Source organism: Leptonychotes weddellii, chromosome 2 (assembly GCF_054177405.1).
Source record: "Leptonychotes weddellii isolate Sample4059 chromosome 2, ASM5417740v2, whole genome shotgun sequence".
Classification (NCBI taxonomy): Eukaryota; Metazoa; Chordata; class Mammalia; order Carnivora; family Phocidae; genus Leptonychotes; species Leptonychotes weddellii.
The window spans coordinates 162,418,592-162,437,143 of NC_138370.1; the positions used below are offsets into that span (position 1 = coordinate 162,418,592).

Genomic DNA, 18,552 nt, shown 5'->3' on the forward strand with positions numbered 1-18,552 from the left:
AACTCAACACCCAAAGAACAAAGAATCCAATCAAGAAATGGGCAGAAGACATGAACAGACATTTTTCCAAAGAAGACATCCAAATGGCCAACAGACACATGAAAAAGTGCTCAATATCGCTCGGCATCAGGGAAATCCAAATCAAAACCTCAATGAGATACCACCTCACACCAGTCAGAATGGCTAAAATTAACAAGTCGGGAAATGACAGATGTTGGCGGGGATGCGGAGAAAGGGGAACCCTCCTACACTGTTGTGGGAATGCAAGCTGGTGCAGCATGGAGCCCTTTTGAAGAACTATGCAAGTTCTGAATACCAAGGGTGAGGAAAAGGTTCTGTATGGTATGACAAGCAACCACGCTGAGTCAGAAAGCCCTGAACTCACAGACCTCATCAAACACCAAAATAGTAGTAGCAGCATTCTGCTTGGTTCCAGGAAATATTAGTCACTTTGTGATCCTGAACAAATGACTTAGCTAGCCTCTCTGAAACTCAGTCTTCTCATCTGTATAATAGGAGCAATGACCTCATCTCACTGCTTTGAAAATGAAGTGATATGATGGTATCAGTTAACACTCTTTTTGTTCCAAGTGATAGAAAACCAATCAAATTCAGGTGAAGCAGAAAGAGCATTTCATTATAAGTAAAAGTAATGTCTCTCAAGATCATGCATGCAGCTGGGTCTGAGGAAAAACTGGAATTAGAAGCTCTAGTCACACCCTAAAGCTCTCCCTGTTTCTTGTCTCCACTTCCCTTGATGCACCTGCAGCTCCCCTTCACACTACTCCTTAGCTTCCGTGGCAGAACACAGCCACCAATGGCTTACAAAGCTACATTCCCCTGCCCAACCTAGGCTAAGAGACAAAGTGATTGGCCCAAATTCTGAATCTCGGTGAAGAACTGGGATTGGCTCAGATCGTGTCATGTGCCTACATTTAAACCAACCAACTCTGTGTTAACAATGAGGGGTATTCTACTTACATGGTTGTCCCTGTGGTAAGCCTGAGGATAAAAAGAGGTGGATATTTCTTGAAGAAAAGGGAATAATTACTAGAAAAGAGTTTCACCAAGATTAAATAATTGGTGTCTACTATAACAATATATAAGAAATTGCTATCACTATACCCACTCCAGAAGAGATAACATGTATCTTTTTTTGTCAATAAGTAGATTTCTGCACATTTGAAAGGCTACATTTTTAAAATGTAAAGCAAATATAATATTATGTGCTAATTACAATGAATATAGATCATCTAATGTTAAAAATCAGAAGAGAACATACATACTGTGAACAATTAATGTTTTAAGTGCATGGTATCTTTTTCCATCTGTTTAAAGACACTATTGAAATTCAACAAGTAGAAAAACAGAATTTTGTTTCTAATCCTATCTCCTCTCCTGCCCCTCAGAAACTCAAATCTTCTCACATTTTCCACTTTCACCTTCAATTACTTTTCTATGTTTAAGTTGTCTTAGTTTGTGGGTCGACTACCTTTTTTTTACTGTTAAAGATCTAAGGGACTGTATTAAAATACTTAAAACTATTTCAAAGAACAATGAAATGCCATTATGTTAGTACTAAACAGAGTACCATGCTGGAAATGAAGAAAGTCAGTTTCTATTTTTCTCTCTTTTCCCAAAATACACAGAACAATTTTGGACAAGTCATTTGTGGTCCTCGTACCATCCATAAATCTGCCTGTTGGTTACTAGCTTACTTTCCTCTTGGAATGAAGCTGGGAACATCAATGGATAAACTATGAATAGGGCCATTTATAGGGAGAAGGGGGAGTGGAATCTCAGAAAACTAGACATTTCCTTTTTTTTCTTTTTTTTAATCAGAAAGTGAATTCTTACCTAGAGAAAGAATTTCATTTGGTTCAAATCATAGGAATCCAATTGCTCTCTGCCAATAAACTCCAAGCCAGAGTGAGGGATTGAGTACAATATATTTTAGGTTTGGGAAGGAGACCATTTTGTGTCACTTTCCAGAATTCCTCTGGCTGATTTCAGTATATTACTGATTAATTTTGAATAGAATAATTCTAGGACCTTTCAAATAGAATGATGAGAGAAAAGTGTGCCTATCATGGTAAAAAAAGGAAATTGAAAGTCTCATTTTTGCATTGGATTTTGTTTCTGTGTCTATGGTTCCTTTATAGGGAGGAGAAATTAAATTTACAAAGCAATAGTGTTCCAAGTAGATGCTGGAATGGGGAAATTAACTGGTGTCAAAATATGTGTTACCAGTTAAAGATTATTCTTTCACATTTGTTTTCAAATATGAAAAGAATTTCATGGGGAAAGAGCACTTGTCAGAATAATAACCTTGTCTTGAAATAAAATTCACAGATTCTATATGACAAAAACATGTTCCTAAATGACACTGTTTGGTTGCAGCTTAAATGAAACATACAGTGATGGAAGACTCATTTTAGGCCAAAACTCATCGAAGGCCATTTTAATGTTTATTGCATAAATGCTTAATTTTGATCCTTTAAAAAATTCTGTCAATTCATTTCTTGATAGTTCGGTTATTAAAATATGTAAATAGGCATGATGCAGTTGTTCAGTGCTAATCTTTTTGTAATAACTAATGTTCTCTTTCAACAGCCACCACCCTCTGTTCATGTCACCTTCACCCAGGAGTCACAAAATATGGAAGACAGTCTCTTACTTGATTAAATTTTAGGAGGTTGAAGCTAGGCCAAAATCCTCACCTTCCTCTTTCCTAAATACTTTTTCTCCTCTCTCTTAATTACATGGTTTTACACTGATTTACATGAATTTCAGCTTTCAAAATCATTGATCTTTGCTGAATGCAAATAGGCACATGGGAAAATTATATTAAGTTTGCACAATTGATCTTTCATCATTTCAAATGGTATCTTTGAACAGTTCCTGAAATGTCTGAAATACTCCCAGAGCTGAGTGTCATCAAGAGATGCAGGGTCACCCTGGGGAAACCCCAGGGTGATGTAAATTACAGGGTTATTATACGTATCCTGGAACAAGAGAGTGGAATTTTTATTCCAAACAGACGTAAAAAAAAAAAAAAAAAGACTCATAAAATCAGGTGCTTTACCCTCTATCTTCTCTAACCTACAACCCAAAACTAGTTTTCATCAAATTGCACTGACCCTATTAACTTAATTTTCCATGCACTGACCTTTTATGACTAACAATGGAAAAGCAAAACTGTGCAAATGTCCATGAAGACAGTCAAATGATTCTTGTCATAATGAGAAGACAGAAATATCTTTCTTCCATCAGCATCTGCTGATTGTCACTACTCTTTAACCCCTTGGTCCCACCAACAGCTACACTCTCTATCCCCCCACAGCAAGGGTCCTAAAAATCATTAACTTAAAATTTTAATTTCAGCTACCTGGACTCCATCCAGATAGCAGAGGCCCAAAAAGGATCCAGCTATTTCAGTCCTTAATATGCCTTTTAATAATTACAGTTGTGACATCAGCCTGGAAAATATGTCCAAGCTATTCCTATGCCCACAACTGACTTTAGCAGAGAATCTCAACTTTAATCATGGTATTGAAGCCCCTTATCAGCTAGTTACTTCTCACCAATTTAAATCCTAATCTCTCTTCCCAAGCCAACAAATGTATAACCTACTGCCTAAAATCATTCTTTTTCCAAGTTCACACATATGTCTGTCTTCCCATTTCTACATATTTGGGTATACATGAACAGAAACAATGTGTTTTACCTTAATGTACTGCAGTACTTTACGTATTCCCCATGGCACCACATAGATCCAATCCAAACTTCTTATCCAAGTTGGGTCTGGAAAAACTTGAATCTCCACATCCTGGAAAAAAACCAGTTCTCCTGGTACTTGACTAAGTGAGTTGTATAATAATGCACAGCAAAGAAACCAGCAGTGCCTTTAATCATTCTCTTCTCTTCTTCTGTAAATTCTGGAAACCTTGATGATGGATAGCCTTGCTTTTTACTCATGAAGGCAATCTGGGACTTGACAACATCCGGATAATCACCATCAGTAAATACGGGTTTAGCAAAGAAATTCAAGCAGAAAGCAAGGGCTCTTTTAGCAGCTCCCTGGTCAGACACTGAGTTGGGATCTGCCGGTTCCACCCAGGCAGCAAAAATTGCTAGGGACACCACGCCCTTCTGCTCTTTTCGGAATAAGGAATCGTAGCTGTGCCAGGATCTGGCATGAGCTTTAATCAAATTATAAGCTGCCTGATAACTTCCAGTTCCAAAGTGAGGTACACCAGGAGGATATATTCCAAAATCATATGCCAGCAGGGCAAAAACATTAGGCTCATTTATGGTGATCCACTGCTGGACTGGATCTCCAAAAGTACCGAAGCAAAACCGGGCATATTTATCAAAGGATTCAATGATTGCCTCTGACAACCAACCTCCTTTGTCTTCTAAGGCCTGAGGCAAATCATAGTGGTAGAGGGTCGCTATGGGCGTAACCCCATTAGTTAACAAATCATCAATGATCTTGTTGTAATAGTCAATTCCTAAGAGAAAAACAAAAGGGAAGTACTCGAAGAAAAGTTATTTCTAGAACACTGACAGTAAGTAAAGACGAGGAAAGGATCAGGAATAATTTCCTAAATAACTTTATCCAAAATAAGGATTTGTTACTTCCTACATATCATCAATTAAAGTTTGGAAGGAAACATTCAAAATTCCAAGGAAGAATCGGGGGGTCGGGGGTATGTCAGAAGACATGGAACACATATGTTCTGACAGGGATACATTTGGGCAAGTTGCTACCACATAAATTTGTGTTATGGCCACACTTAGTGAATTTATTTTGTTTGTATGCTTGATTTGTCTCTTAACCCCACTAGAATACAAGCCTCATAATAGCTGGTGCCTTATCTAATTCACTTCTGGTTCCCCAAATCCTGGAACAATACCAGGAGTTCAGTAGATACTCAATAAATATTAGTTGAATGAATGAATGGTTCTCAGTGGTATTAAATATAAAGTAACAGAATCGATGGTTGCCTGGGTGCTTCTCCAAATATATCAGTCTTATAAGTCTAAAAAGGAGACCCACTGAGCATGAATAAGAGCTCCCAGAATGTGGGTTACAAGAGCAGTTGGCCAGAGGCTTGGCATGTTAAGGAACATGGTTGGGGACTTTGCTTCAAGATCCTGACGTAGTCCATGAGAATGCATAGCCACCCCTCGCTCTCAGCTAATTCTGCAGCACAACAAGTGTGTTGGAGAATTTTTAGGGTTGAGGCAGAGTTCAGAGAAATGTTATTAACTTAGAGATACTCTGCCTCAGAAACCAATGCCAAGAAGATGTTGGGTCCAACCTAATAATGACTCCTAACTGGAAGAGACTTACTGGGGAGAGACCAGTATTAGTGCATCATATGATTTTTATGTCTAAGATTATGGAAGAAACTGAAGCTCAGGAGAGAGAAGCTATCCTATTTTGACATTGTTTCCTGGATAATAATTGTAAATTCATATATAGAATTGTGTTGCTTTCAAAGTTTGTCTAGAAGTAGGGCCCCTTCCTCTCTCTTTTTTCAACTTAGTATCCTCCAATTAAAAAATAATTCAGACATTTAGATTAGTTTCATTAAATTGTTAATTTATTCATCCCTCAAATACACATGTATAGAGAAGCTACTATATGCTGGACTTACAAACATACGTAAGATATATACTGTCCTTGCCTAAGGGAGCTTCAATTTTAATAGGGACTACAAATAAATTCATAAACAATTATAATACAGTATTATATTGGTAAAGATAAAGTGCAGAATACCATTTAAGCATAGGATAAGGAGTACCCATTCCAAACTGAGAATATTTGCAAATCTATTTTGAAAGCAATATAGCATCATGATTTCTTTTTTTTAAAAAAAAGATTTTATTTATTTATTTGACAGAGAGAGACACAGTGAGAGAGGGAACACAAAGCAGGGGGAGAGGGAGAGGCAGAGGGAGAAGCAGGCTTCCCGCTGAGCAGGGAGCCCGATGCAGAGGGAGCCCAGTGTGGAAGGAGCCCAATCCCAGGACCCTGGGATCATGACCTGAACCAAAGGCAGATGCTTAACGACTGACCCACCCAGGTGACCCAGCATCATGATTTCAAAAATGAACTACCGCAACAGGCTACCTAAATTCTACCCCAATTCCTTCACCTACTTCAGTGACCTTAGGCAAGTTACTTTATCCCTCTGAATTATCTTTCCCTGTCTGTAAAATGTGGACAATAATAGAAACCTACTTTAATAATTTATTCCAAGAGCTTAAAGAGTTGATAAATTGAACATGGTTAGAACAGCTCTTGGCATAAGGTAAGGGCTCAGTACAGGTTAGCTATCATTTTAATAATTATTGTTACTGTTGTCATTAGTGACATCTAAGCTGACAGTCAAATGATGAATATAAATTACTCATGTAAGGGAAGGAAGAACGAGTGATCCAAGAAGAGAAAAAAGGGAAACAAATACATGAAAGAGTAAAGGAGGTGTGAAAATAAACAAAGACCACCTAAATGTGAGCAGTCTATTTATTCAGAGTTTGCTGTACCAAGGGAGTCAGCCATCATCCATTGCATTTGACAGATACTCAAAGGCTGTCAAGGAAGAGGGAAAGCTTTATAGTGACAAAAAGGAGGGGAAGGAGAAGGCTTCAGTTACCTTCTGATTGGAAGTTTTTGGCACAGGGAGGCTGGAGGTGAGATAACTAGGAGAGGGGCATCCCAAGCAATCACTTTGGGCCACTTACTTGGCTTTCTGTGGTTGGTCCTAAGTTGGAAGCAGGTAGCAGGGGAACAAACCACCACCAACAACAACAAAAAACAGAAAAGTTGGCAGATGTTGATCAAGTTCTGATTATTCTGGACCAATTGCTGCAGAGGCTGTGGTTTGGCTTCCTGGGTTTCTTTTGTGGATCCGAGTTTTATTATCATATATGGACTGGCCATTGTTTGCTTGTATACTGTAATTTAGCCAAGTATGTCTCTGTCTGGGAACTCTAAGTTCAGTTTAATGAGAATGTATAGCTGAGCAGAGAAAGAATAAGAATGGTAAGAGATAAGCAGGGTAAGCAGAAGCCAAATTACGCAAGGTCATGTGTTATCTATCTATCTATCTATCTTTAAGAGTGGATATTTTTAACAACAGCTCACTTTTTTTTGCAAACCAGAGCATAATGTGAATCATGCATAACAACTCCATACTTGGAAGACCCATTTGTATGCCATTACTCACTTGATAAACAGAATACCCTAGCCCCAAAAAGATGTCCATGCCCTAATCCATGCAACATGTGAATATGTTACTTTACATAGCAAAAAGGACTTGCAGATGTGATTAAGGTTAAGTATCTTGAGATGGGACGATTTCTCTAGATGGTTCAAATGGGCCCAATCTAACTACACAAGTCCTTAGAAGTGAAAGAGTAGAGCAGAGGAGTGGGTCAGAAAGATAGAACAATAGAAGAGGTAGGAGAGGTAGCAGCTTAAGAAGGACTCAACCCACTATTGCCAGCTTCGAGAATGGAAGAAGGGAACCACCTGCCAAGGAATGCAGGTGGCTTTCAGAAACTGAAAATGGCCCTCAGTTGATAACCATCAAGGAAATGAGGACTTCAGTCCTACAACCACAAGAAACTAAATTCTTCCAGCAATCTCAATGAGCCAAGAAAGGCTGTCCTCTAGATCCTTTGGAAAGAAATGCGACCCTGGAGGCATCTTAGTTTTAGCCTACAGAGACCCATGTCAGACTTCTGATCTCCATAACTCTAAGGTAATAAATTTGTGGGCTTTTACTGAAATATAATCGATATACAAGGTTATATTATTTTCAGGTGTAAAATTTGTGCTGTTTTAAGCAGCTAAACTTATGATAATTTGTTGAAGCAGCAATAGAAAACTAATACATTCACAAAAATTTATAAAGGTTTTCTAATCCCTCTCAATGAAAGAACATTCCACCATCCCATCTCTGAGCCTCGGCAAGCCCACTTGTCCTCACTAGTAAAATAATATCCAAAGATGGTATGATGGAATCATTTTGGAATTTTCATAACCAATTCCTTCCATTGACTCTGAATATAAAAATAATATCAGCTTTCATTTATTGTATTCATACTATATGTACCAAATGTCACACATTTTGTTTAATCCTAGCCCTAAGCCCAAGAGGTGGGCATTTTTATCCTCACTAAGCATCTAAGAAGACCGAGATTCAGAGAGAGTGAATACCAGACTTAAGCGATAATGTTGCCATATGGCACTACCAGCATTTAAACCCAGTAACCCACTCTACCTCACTACAAAGCCTGAGCCTGTCCTACCATGACATTCCACTTCCCATGAATGTTTCAGAATCAGGAACATGGTGACTCTGTTTTACTAGTCTTCACAATCACCTATTTTGGAGCTGATTCATAATATCAGATCCTTTTTTTTTTTGATTTTTGGAGGAATCAATGATTTATCTCTTGTGAGCATCGTTAGATATGGCACAATCATTAATGATGGCAATCAGTGTAATTCCAACAACATGATAATCTTTAGTTGAATTGAAGATTTAAAAAATTTTAAATAAGATTTTTTTCTCACTTATCAGCTTGGCAGAGCAACAAAGCATTGCATAATTAATATTTAACATCCCTGAATCAAGTACTTCTGGTTTGCACAGAGCACTTCTGGCTTGGTGCTCTAATGCAATTTTCCCATTAAACAGTGAAGTGAGGTTTTTAAGAGCAGAGCTCCAGAGTCAAACAGTTCTGCCAAAGAATCATGGAATCATGGACAAATCACTTGGCCTGTCTATGCCTAAGTTTCCTTATCTGCAAAAAGGGCATATTATTAGTGCCACCTCATGAGTGTTTTGAGTATCAAATGAGAACAAACCATGAAAGAGTTCTTTAGCTCTATCAGCACAATTCACTGGTAACTAATTCTCTGAACAAATGTATATTTTTAAATGACCATTTGTTACCAATCTAGGGATCTTGAAACTTTTTTTTTTTTTAAAGATTTTATTTATCTGACAGAGAGACACAGTGAGAGAGGGAACACAAGCAGGGGGAGTGGGAGAGGGAGAAGCCGGCCTCCCATGGAGCAGGGAGACCCATGCGGGGCTCGATCCTAGGACCCTGGGATCATGACCTGAGCCGAAGGCAGACGCCTAATGACTGAGCCGCCCAGGCGCCCCAGGATCTTGAAACTTTGACAGTATATTTGAACCCTGTTCTGCTTCTGGTATTTAGGACATAACTGATTAAATATTAAAACTTCCATAGCCTTCTTTCATAGTTAGTATCACTTTCTCTGATGTATTTAAGCCCATTTCTTCTTGTTTGCTGTGGTCTCAAATGGCCATCCCATCTGCCAAAGCTACTTTATAGTCCTGGTTCCAAACCAATCAACTCAGACTCTCAACTCCTTGATTCCAAACATCTCTGAGAAGTGAAGACAATTGGGCAAGATTCTCTTTTTCCATGAGGAAATATGTCACAATAATACGTCACAAGGAAAGAGGTGTTTCCCTTGTTCAGTCGGCTATGGCCAGAAGCAGAGCAGGTTTATGTAGAACAAAGAAATGGGGGAAATTCCCTTAGAAGAGGAAATGGCTAGGACTTGCAAAGATAATGTCTCAGTACAGAAAATAGCTGAACTGGAATCTCGCTAGTCAAACTATAAATGTCTTCATGTAGAATTAATTTTGGTCAAGTGCCTACCATGTATCACACATGATAACTAGGTCACTTCCCTCTAGACTCTACCACCAATTAATTTCTTTAATTGCCCTACATTCTCTTAGCACACTGCCTGGATTAGTCTCTGCTGCTGTAACAAATTACCACAATTATAGTGGCCTAAGCCAACACAAGTTTATGATCTTATAGTTCTGGGCATCAGATATCCAAAATGATTCTCACTGAACTAAAATCAACATGGCAGCAGGGCTAACTTCCTTCTGGAGGCTCTTGAGGAGAACCCAATGCTTTGCCTCTTCCAGCTTCCGGGGCTGTCTGCATTCCTTAGCTCATGGCCCCTTCCTTTATCTTCAAAGCCAATAGGGTAACATCTTTTCTCCTCTCAGTCTGACCTCTCTTTCAGTTCCTATATCTTCTCTCTGACTCTGATTGTCTTGCCTCCCTCTTGTAAGGGCTCATGTAATTACATGGGGACCACCCAGATAATCCAGGATAATCTCCCCATCTCAAGATTTTTAGTGTAATAACAGCTATAAAGTCCCTTTTACCATGTAAGAAAATATATTCACAGTTTCTAAGAATTAGGAGGAACATCTTTGGGGAACTATTACTCAGCCTAACGCACTGCCCAATATGGAGTAAGAGGTTAATAAATGTTTCTTTAGTTATTTACTTTACCATTCCTGCTAACTGGGCTCATATTTTAAATACTAAAGTGAATAAGAAATTCTGCATAAACATTCCTTTTTTTTTATTTCCTATACTTGGGTCCCCTACTAATCACGTGAAACTTGCATTTGTGGCAGATAGGAAAATTCACTTGAACAGCTGAGAACTACAGAAATATGTGATTTCAGTTGCCAGCTCAATCTCTTCTTGTTAAACCTCGAAAACTTGACATTTGAAAGAGAAAGGCTGTGTAACAATTCCGCTTCATAAAATATTCTTCCAGTTTGGGAACATAGGATTTTACAAGTTTCCAAATGTCCTCTAATCAAGCTTTAAAATAGGGAGTTGAACACACACATAAAAATTGGGGTGCCTTGTAAAGGATGGTGACAAGGGTTTTCCAATTCTTTACATGCTCTTTGAGAAAATGTTTAAACAGAAAAAACAAGTGATGCCCTTTCTGAGTTAAAACAGTTCCCGTTGCGGGCGCCTGGGTGGCTCAGTTGGTTAAGCGACTGCCTTCGGCTCAGGTCATGATCCTGGAGTCCCTGGATCGAGTCCCGCATCGGGCTCCCTGCTCGGCAGGGAGCCTGCTTCTCCCTCTGACCCTCCCCCGTCTCATGTGCTCTCTCTCTCTCATTCTCTCTGTCTCAAATAAATAAATAAAATCTTAAAAAAAAAAAAAAAAAAGTTCCCGTTGCTTCAACAGACTGAGCAACCACTTACTGAAATTCTGCCTCCTAGAAGTACCCCCAGTGCATCTTGTTCATGGAAAAGTCTGTAATATTAATTAGCTATGACTCTACAAAAACCGGGACCAAACATAAAGAGTTCAGTGCTGGGGCACATGATCTCCACATGATATGTGCATGAGTGATCTCCCAACACTGTTCAAGTGGCCCCAGCATCTCCAGTCTCCCCACCACCACCCTCCAGCTTTTCTGCTGCCCTGCTCCTGGACTGCTGTGCTCCATGAACTTCTGTACATCTCAAGTTCATTTTAAATAGCTTGGTATGTTGACATAGTAGTACAGTAATCCCCTATCTTGGGGGCAAATGTGTTCAGAATTTTTGGATTTTTAGAAAGGAAATACAGAGCAAATACCATATATTAAGTTAACCCTCCCAGTGGGTCTGGGTCAGTCTCCCTTAATATTTCTGCAGTAAAATATGAAATATTCTTACCAAGTAGAATCACCTGAGATTATAAAAAAAATTTCACAGGGGTTTAACATCCAAAATATATAAAAAACCCATAAAGCTCAATATCAAAACACAATCTGATTAAAAAATAGGTGGGGAACCTGAATAGACACTTTTCCAAAAAAGACATACAGATGGCCAACAGGCACATGAAAAAAATGTTCAATGTCACTAACCATCAGGGAGATGCAAATCAAAACCACAATGAGATATCACCTCACACCTGTCAGAATGGCTATTATCAAGAAATAACAAGTGTTAGTGAGGATGTGGAGAAATGGGAACCCTCATGCAGTGTTAGTCGGAATATAAATTGGTGTAGCCACTATGGAAAACAGTATGGTTTCCTCAAAAAAATAAAAAATAGAACTACTGTATGATCCAACAATTCCACTTCTAGGTATTTACCTGAAGAAAACAAAAACACTAATTTGAAAAGACATATGAACCTCTGTGTTCATTGCTGCATTATTTACAATAGCCAAGATATGAAAGCAACCTAAATATCTATCGATGGATGAATGGATAAAGAAGATGTGGTATATGTGTGTATATATGCGTGTGTGTGTGTGTGTGTGTGTGTGTGTAATGGAATATTACTCAGCCATAAGAAGGAATGAAATCTTGCCATTTGCAACAACATGGGTGAACCTAGAGGGTATTATGCTAAATGAAATAAATCAAAGACAATTTCTGTATGACTTATTTACAAGTGGAACCTAAAAAACAAATGAACCCAACAAAACAAAATGGAAACTGTCTCGGTAGATACAGAGAACAAACTGATGGTTGCTAGAGAGGACAGAGGAAAGAGGATTAGCAAAATACATGAAGGGGATTAAGAGGTACAATCTTCCAATTATAAAACAAATAAGCCATGGGGATGTCATGTGCAGTGTAGGGAATATGATCAATAATATTGTAATAATTTTGTATGATTACAGATAGTAACCAGATTTATTGTGGTGATCATTTAGTAATATTTATAAATGTCAAATCACTATGTTCTATGACTGAAATTAATACAATATTGTATGTCAGTTATTCTTCAAATAAAAAAAAAGAACTGCCCCATCAATTCAGGTTAGCTTTTGTTGCCAAATTAGTTTTAGAACTAAACTTGCTAAAAAGGATTCAGTAGTCAAAGCTTTTTGGACTTTAGAATTTCAGATAAGGGGTTATGAACCTGTATTACAAGTTGGCAAGGGGGTGGTTGTTTTGTGTTGTTTTTTCAAAATTTTTCATTGTTTACCATCCAAATGGAAACTCAGTGAAAACTCCAAACTCCTAGAATCAGGAGGGTAGAGATTCAGTGGGTATAGTTAAGGAAAGGCCATTCCAGGCAGGAGAAAGAGCTTAAGAAAATTCCCACAGAGGTGGAAAATTGTAGAATATGTTTAAAAAGTAGAGGGTTATGTGCTTAGGGAATTACATGGAGCAATTGCATGGGTCATATGCATAGGGGAATTTCAGCCTGTAATGTTACAGAGATGAATTAAGCCTAAGTCACATAAAATATGGAATGATATAAGAAGGAGTGTACACTATATGTTGAGTCTTGGGATGACTAAAAAAATTTTTTATGAGGGGCACTTGGGTGACTCAGTCAGCTGAGTGACCGACTCTTGGTTTTGTCTCAGGTCATGATCTCGGGGTTGTGAGATCAAGCTCCCAGATTCGGGCTCTGTGCTCAGTGGGGAGTCTGCTTGGGATTTTCTTTCTCTCTCCCTCTCCCTCGTCCCCCCACCCTTCTCAAATAAATAAATCTTTAAAAAATTTTTTTAAATCTTGCTTTGTTTTTAGCAGGAGATGATGCAAGCCAACATGACTGAAGGGAAAGCTTTAGGCAAATTCCTGGGGTGGCATTTTGTACAAGGGATTAATGGACAGAGAACAAGTGAAAATAGGTAGACCCAACAAGGGTATATCAAAAAGTCCTTGATGAGAATGATAAACCTCTAAAGCAGGGCAAAGGCAGAGAAAATGGCCAGGAGAGAGAAGTTAAAGAGATGTAAGTGGAACGGATCATAGTTAGCAACCAATTAGATGCAGGAAGCAAAGAAAAGAGATTCAAAGATGGTGCTGGAGAAAAGAGAAGGCATAGATAGATGATGGATGAGGAAGGCGGGAAATTATTAATTCACTTTTAAACTAAACAAATTAACTTCTGTTCAAAGTCAGAAAAAAAAAAAAAAAAAACTGGCCATGATGTCAAGAAAGTAGACATTCAACCAGCAGCAGTTAGGGGAGCTAATGTCTTTAGAATCGAGCAATGGACCTGCTAATCTTGTGTTGTCCCTATCTGGGGGAGACAAGAGGTGCAGCTGCGTTTCACAATGTCCAACTTAGCCCACCTTACAGAAAATGGACATTGCAAGTACACAAGTACACAAGCCCAGCTAGCAGTTGTTATCACAGGTTGTTCTTACTAGGTAGGAAATTAGATAACTTACTCAAATGGAACTCCTGACCATCAGTGAAGGCACAGCAGCTGAAAGGGATGAGCAAGCAGGTGCCTTCACTCAGGCCTCACCTAGTCCCAACCGTAGGAGTAGGGTGAACTATTTTCCAGGACAAAGTAGCAATAGAGGTTCTTTATTAAGAAACCTTTATGTTGTAGTAAGGGGTCACAAAACTTTTCTTGGGAAGTACCAGGTAGTAAATATTTTAGGCTTTGCAGGCTCTGTGGTCTCTGCCCCAACTATTCAATTCTGCCATTGTAGCGGGAAAGCAACCACAGACTAAATGTAATGAATGGGCATAGCTGTGCTGCGATAAAACTTTATTTACAAAAATAGGAGTCAGGCCAAATTTGGCCTTTGGGTCATAGTTTGCCAACCCCGGTGTATGGAAGGAACTAGCCAGACCTTAGGTTTAAATTCCAGATCCACCGTTTACGAAATATCTGGATTTGGACATGCACCACTGTAACATGTGACTAATTATACCTTCCTCACTGACTGTGGGAATTAGAAAAAATGTATGTAAAATGCCTCATAAATAAAAGGCATTCAAATAGGGCAATAGTCTTTTTAATTACAAAACTTAATAAGAATAATAGCTAATACTTTTTGAACGTCTTTATGATATACCAGCTACTGTATAAAGCACTTTACAAAGATTATTTCATTTAATCTTCCAACAACTCTCTGAACTAGGAACTATTTGAGCATTCCTTTCTACTTGTGGGGAAACTGAGGCACAAAAAAAACACCCAAGAGATGCTTCCACAGATAGCAAGTGATATAGCTGGCCCTTCGTTCCCAGTTAAGCAGACTCCAGATGCCTCAGTGCTAATCTCTGTGCTAGTTATTTGCTCCACTAATTCAGCTCCAATTGAAATGCTCAAAATCTTCTCAAGTTCTGCAGGGCTTTTTATAACTCTTCACAGCACAACATGACTGAAAATAGTTTAATACATAACTTTTGGAAATTCACCTTTAGGTTAGCACTCAATAATATCTTCCATAAGTGAAACCCTTATTCCCACCCCTTCCTGCCCATCTATTTGTCCCCTCCCAACACATGTCTCCAGTTCAGGGAAAACAGAATTACTATTAAGAAAGCTATGCAAACCCATTTCAAAAAATTTATCCTATAATCACCCTAAAAACTTGCAATTTCAAAGCTCCACTGCAGAATAGCATACTGGATTAATTATGCCAGACTGCAGCAATAACCTTGAATTAAAGCTGCAACCTTCTATTTTTAAGAAACACTTGCCTTTCTGGTTGATGAAACCTGTCGTCCCATCAGGTAACAGACGTGACCAGGAAAGAGAGAAGCGGTAATGAGTCAATCCAAGCTGTTTGATACATTTCAAACCTTCCTCCCACAGAGTGTAGCTGCCACCAGCTACATCGCCAGTCTGGTTCTTGAAAACTCTCTCTCCTCCCTGATGGGTGAATGTGTCCCAGACACTAGGGCCTTTTCCATCTGCATCCCAGCCTCCTGAGAAAAAGAAGAAAATGAAACAGTTACACTCTTGACATCAAGGGGCATATGTGGAATGTAAATATTTGTCGCCAAAAGAACATACCTCATTAACTCAATGTACCATATTTATAACTTTAAAATATGCCTTTAAAATAACATGCATGAGCGAGCTATGTGTTTAGCTGTCCTTGATCCCTGAAGCTGACTGGTGGCAAATGAAAAATTATTGCATAGTGATGCCGCATAGCAGGCTTTCATGGTTCATTTTCTGAAGATTTCCCAGCTGGTAAACAGAGGCAGGCCCCAGCTTATGAATGTCTGAGTTGCAAATATCTCCTCCTGGCCATGACTGACAAGCCTTGTCCTTATCGCGCCTGACAGAGTCTCAGGACCTTGTCTTTGGTCCTCTACACTTGAACTCTATTCTCCTGTTAGCTAACAATGGAACCTGCAATGGTCCAGTCAATTATTGTGGGGAGGGCACTAGCTTCTGCCAATGTTGACATATTAGTATCCTACCTTCGTTCATTCATGCCTCCATTAATTCCACAAATGTTATGTGTCAGGCTCTGTGCTGAGCACAGGAGACAACAGGGTGCACTCTGCTGGGCTTCTTGGAGAACTTAGCTATGGGCAATTGCAAAACAGCCGGGGCAAAAGCCTTGCCAGAAAAACCAAGGAGGGGCATTCGTCCAGATGTGGGCTAGAGTCGGAGGTCTCTTAGAGAAATGACTTTTAGATGGACACCTAAAGGAAAAATTGGGTCATCAGGGTGAACTGCTGGGAGGTGGGAGTGGGGATAAAATAGAAAAAAAGAGAAGTTGGATCCAAATAAGCCCACAGGAAAGAGAGAGTGCTGCCCATTAGAAGAACGGAAAGTAAAAATTACATCTGGAATATCTGTACACATAGAAATCTTGTTTAAAATGTAGTTAGAATCCATTTTATGGTATAAAGGAGTAATTTTAAAAATCTCATGACTTCCTAATTTCACTTCTAGGTACACACCCTGGAGAAATGTTCATGTATTTTCACAAAGAGATTATGGGAGATCATTGAGGCAGAGATGTCTGTAATAACAAACTCCTGGAAACAACTCACGTTCTACCAACAGTAGAACAGATAATTAATTTGAGGTACAGTTACACAGAGGAAACACGAATCAGCAGTTAAAGGGAATGAATCAGAGCATCAATAACCCTATGCTACAGTCTGAATGTTTGTATCCCCTCAAATTTATGTTGAAATCCTAATGCCAATGTGATGGTAGGAGGAAGTAGGGTCTTTGTCAGGTGCTTAAGTCATGAGGGTGGAGCCCCCATGAAGGAGTTAGTGCCCTTATAAAAGACCCCACAGAGTTCCCCAGTTCCTTGTGAAAATGCAGATGTCTGTGATGCAGAAGAGGCCCTCAACCAGCCATGCTATCACTCTCACCTCAGACTTGCAGTCTCCAGAACTGTGAGAAATAAATCCTTGTTGTTTATAAGCTATCCAGTTTATGGTGTTTTGTTATAGGCCTCCAAATGGACTCAGCCTCAAAACAATAAAGCTATACAACCAAAAAAATTTGAGATTCAAAAGAATGGTAGAACTTAGATTTTTAGGGCAGTAAAATTGTTCTACATGATACTGTAATAATGGTAGATATATTTATCAAAACCTATAAACTGTGAACTTTAATAATAATGTATCGATATTCATTCATTGGTTATAATAATTGTCTCACAGTAATGCAAGATATTACTAGTAGTGGAAACTGGAGAACGGGGTATTTGGAAACTCACAGTACGTTCTGCTCAATTTTTCTGTAAACCTAAAATTATTCTAAAATACAAAGTCTACTGATTTTTTAAAGAATATATATAATATGTTTATCATGTTTTATATATTTTAAATATGTAAAACAATCCATGTATATTCTGAACATATACATATGAGATAAACATACAACATGCCTGGAAATTATCAATTCAGGCTAGTGGTTACCTTTGGAGAGAAAAAAGGGTAATAGAACCAGAAAGGAGTTTGGCTGCACCTCTTACGTTTCATTACTTAAACTGGGTTAGGGGTATTTGGGGAGCTGTTTATTACACTATTCACAACCCTTTTTATATGCCTAAAATATTTCATAATGATTTTTATATAAGAAAGAAGGTCACAGATAAACTAAACAATTATAGGAAGGTCTTTCAGGTCCTCATTTAGCATCTACTTACTCATATTTTGTGCACAATTCAAACTGAATAATGTACTAGTTTTTAGACCAACAAAAGGACAGCATAGGCTATAAATTATGGGAGGGGACCATGGGGAGGCAGTAGAGATGGTAAAAGAAGGAGCTCTGACAAAAGCAAAAATAACAGTTGAAATCAGGGTAGATACTAAGTATCTATACAAAGAAATCATGAATATTAAAAAATTATTGTACTCTGGAGTCATAATTTAGAGGCAAAAGTGTGTCATTGATCTGGTGGGATAGTAGGTAACTCAAAAACAAAGTGAGAGAGGTAATTCAGAGGCACAAATGAGTAGTGATGCAGGCTTTTGTCCTGAGAGCATCTGCCAAGCCCAGATGATGTGAGCTGCCATTTTAATGGCCTTGTGGGACAAGGCGGAAAGGAGACAGTCTAAAGCTTACCAAGGATGGGAAGCCTCCACGAACATGCTTACATCACGGCTGGCAATGAAAGGGCTCCACACCCCATACAAGAATAAGGAAGAAACAAACCCCACCTGCGAAAGAGACAACAAAGCAACCAGCTTGACACACAGTTGGGTGGAAGGGACTCCTCAATGGTTGCAACAACCATCCAGCCCTCCAACCATTGAATAAGTGTGAGAATGAAAGAAGATATTGTCAGACATATGAGTTCTCACTGGATACTGAGAAAAAAGTTTCATCTCTTTGGATACTACAGGAGGATACGTTTCACCAGAATAATCATGTAGACCAAGAAAGATAAAAATCTAGGATCCAGGAAACAGGTTTTCAGCAGAAAAAAATCAAGAAAGGGAAATCTCCAGGCTAATAATAAGAAGAGACCT

The 18,552-nt window shown here is 38.7% G+C and overlaps 1 protein-coding gene across 1 annotated transcript in view; it reads right to left on the reverse strand.

The window, feature by feature from the left end:
- Window positions 1-18,552, reverse strand: part of LOC102737663 (cytosolic beta-glucosidase) — a 104,743-nt gene that overhangs the window by 59,355 nt on the left and 26,836 nt on the right. The window contains 4 exon segments of the mRNA XM_081813171.1: window positions 2,897-3,005; window positions 3,728-3,855; window positions 3,858-4,514; window positions 15,295-15,522. Of these exon segments, the coding sequence (XP_081669297.1) occupies window positions 2,897-3,005; window positions 3,728-3,855; window positions 3,858-4,514; window positions 15,295-15,522 (1,122 nt within the window).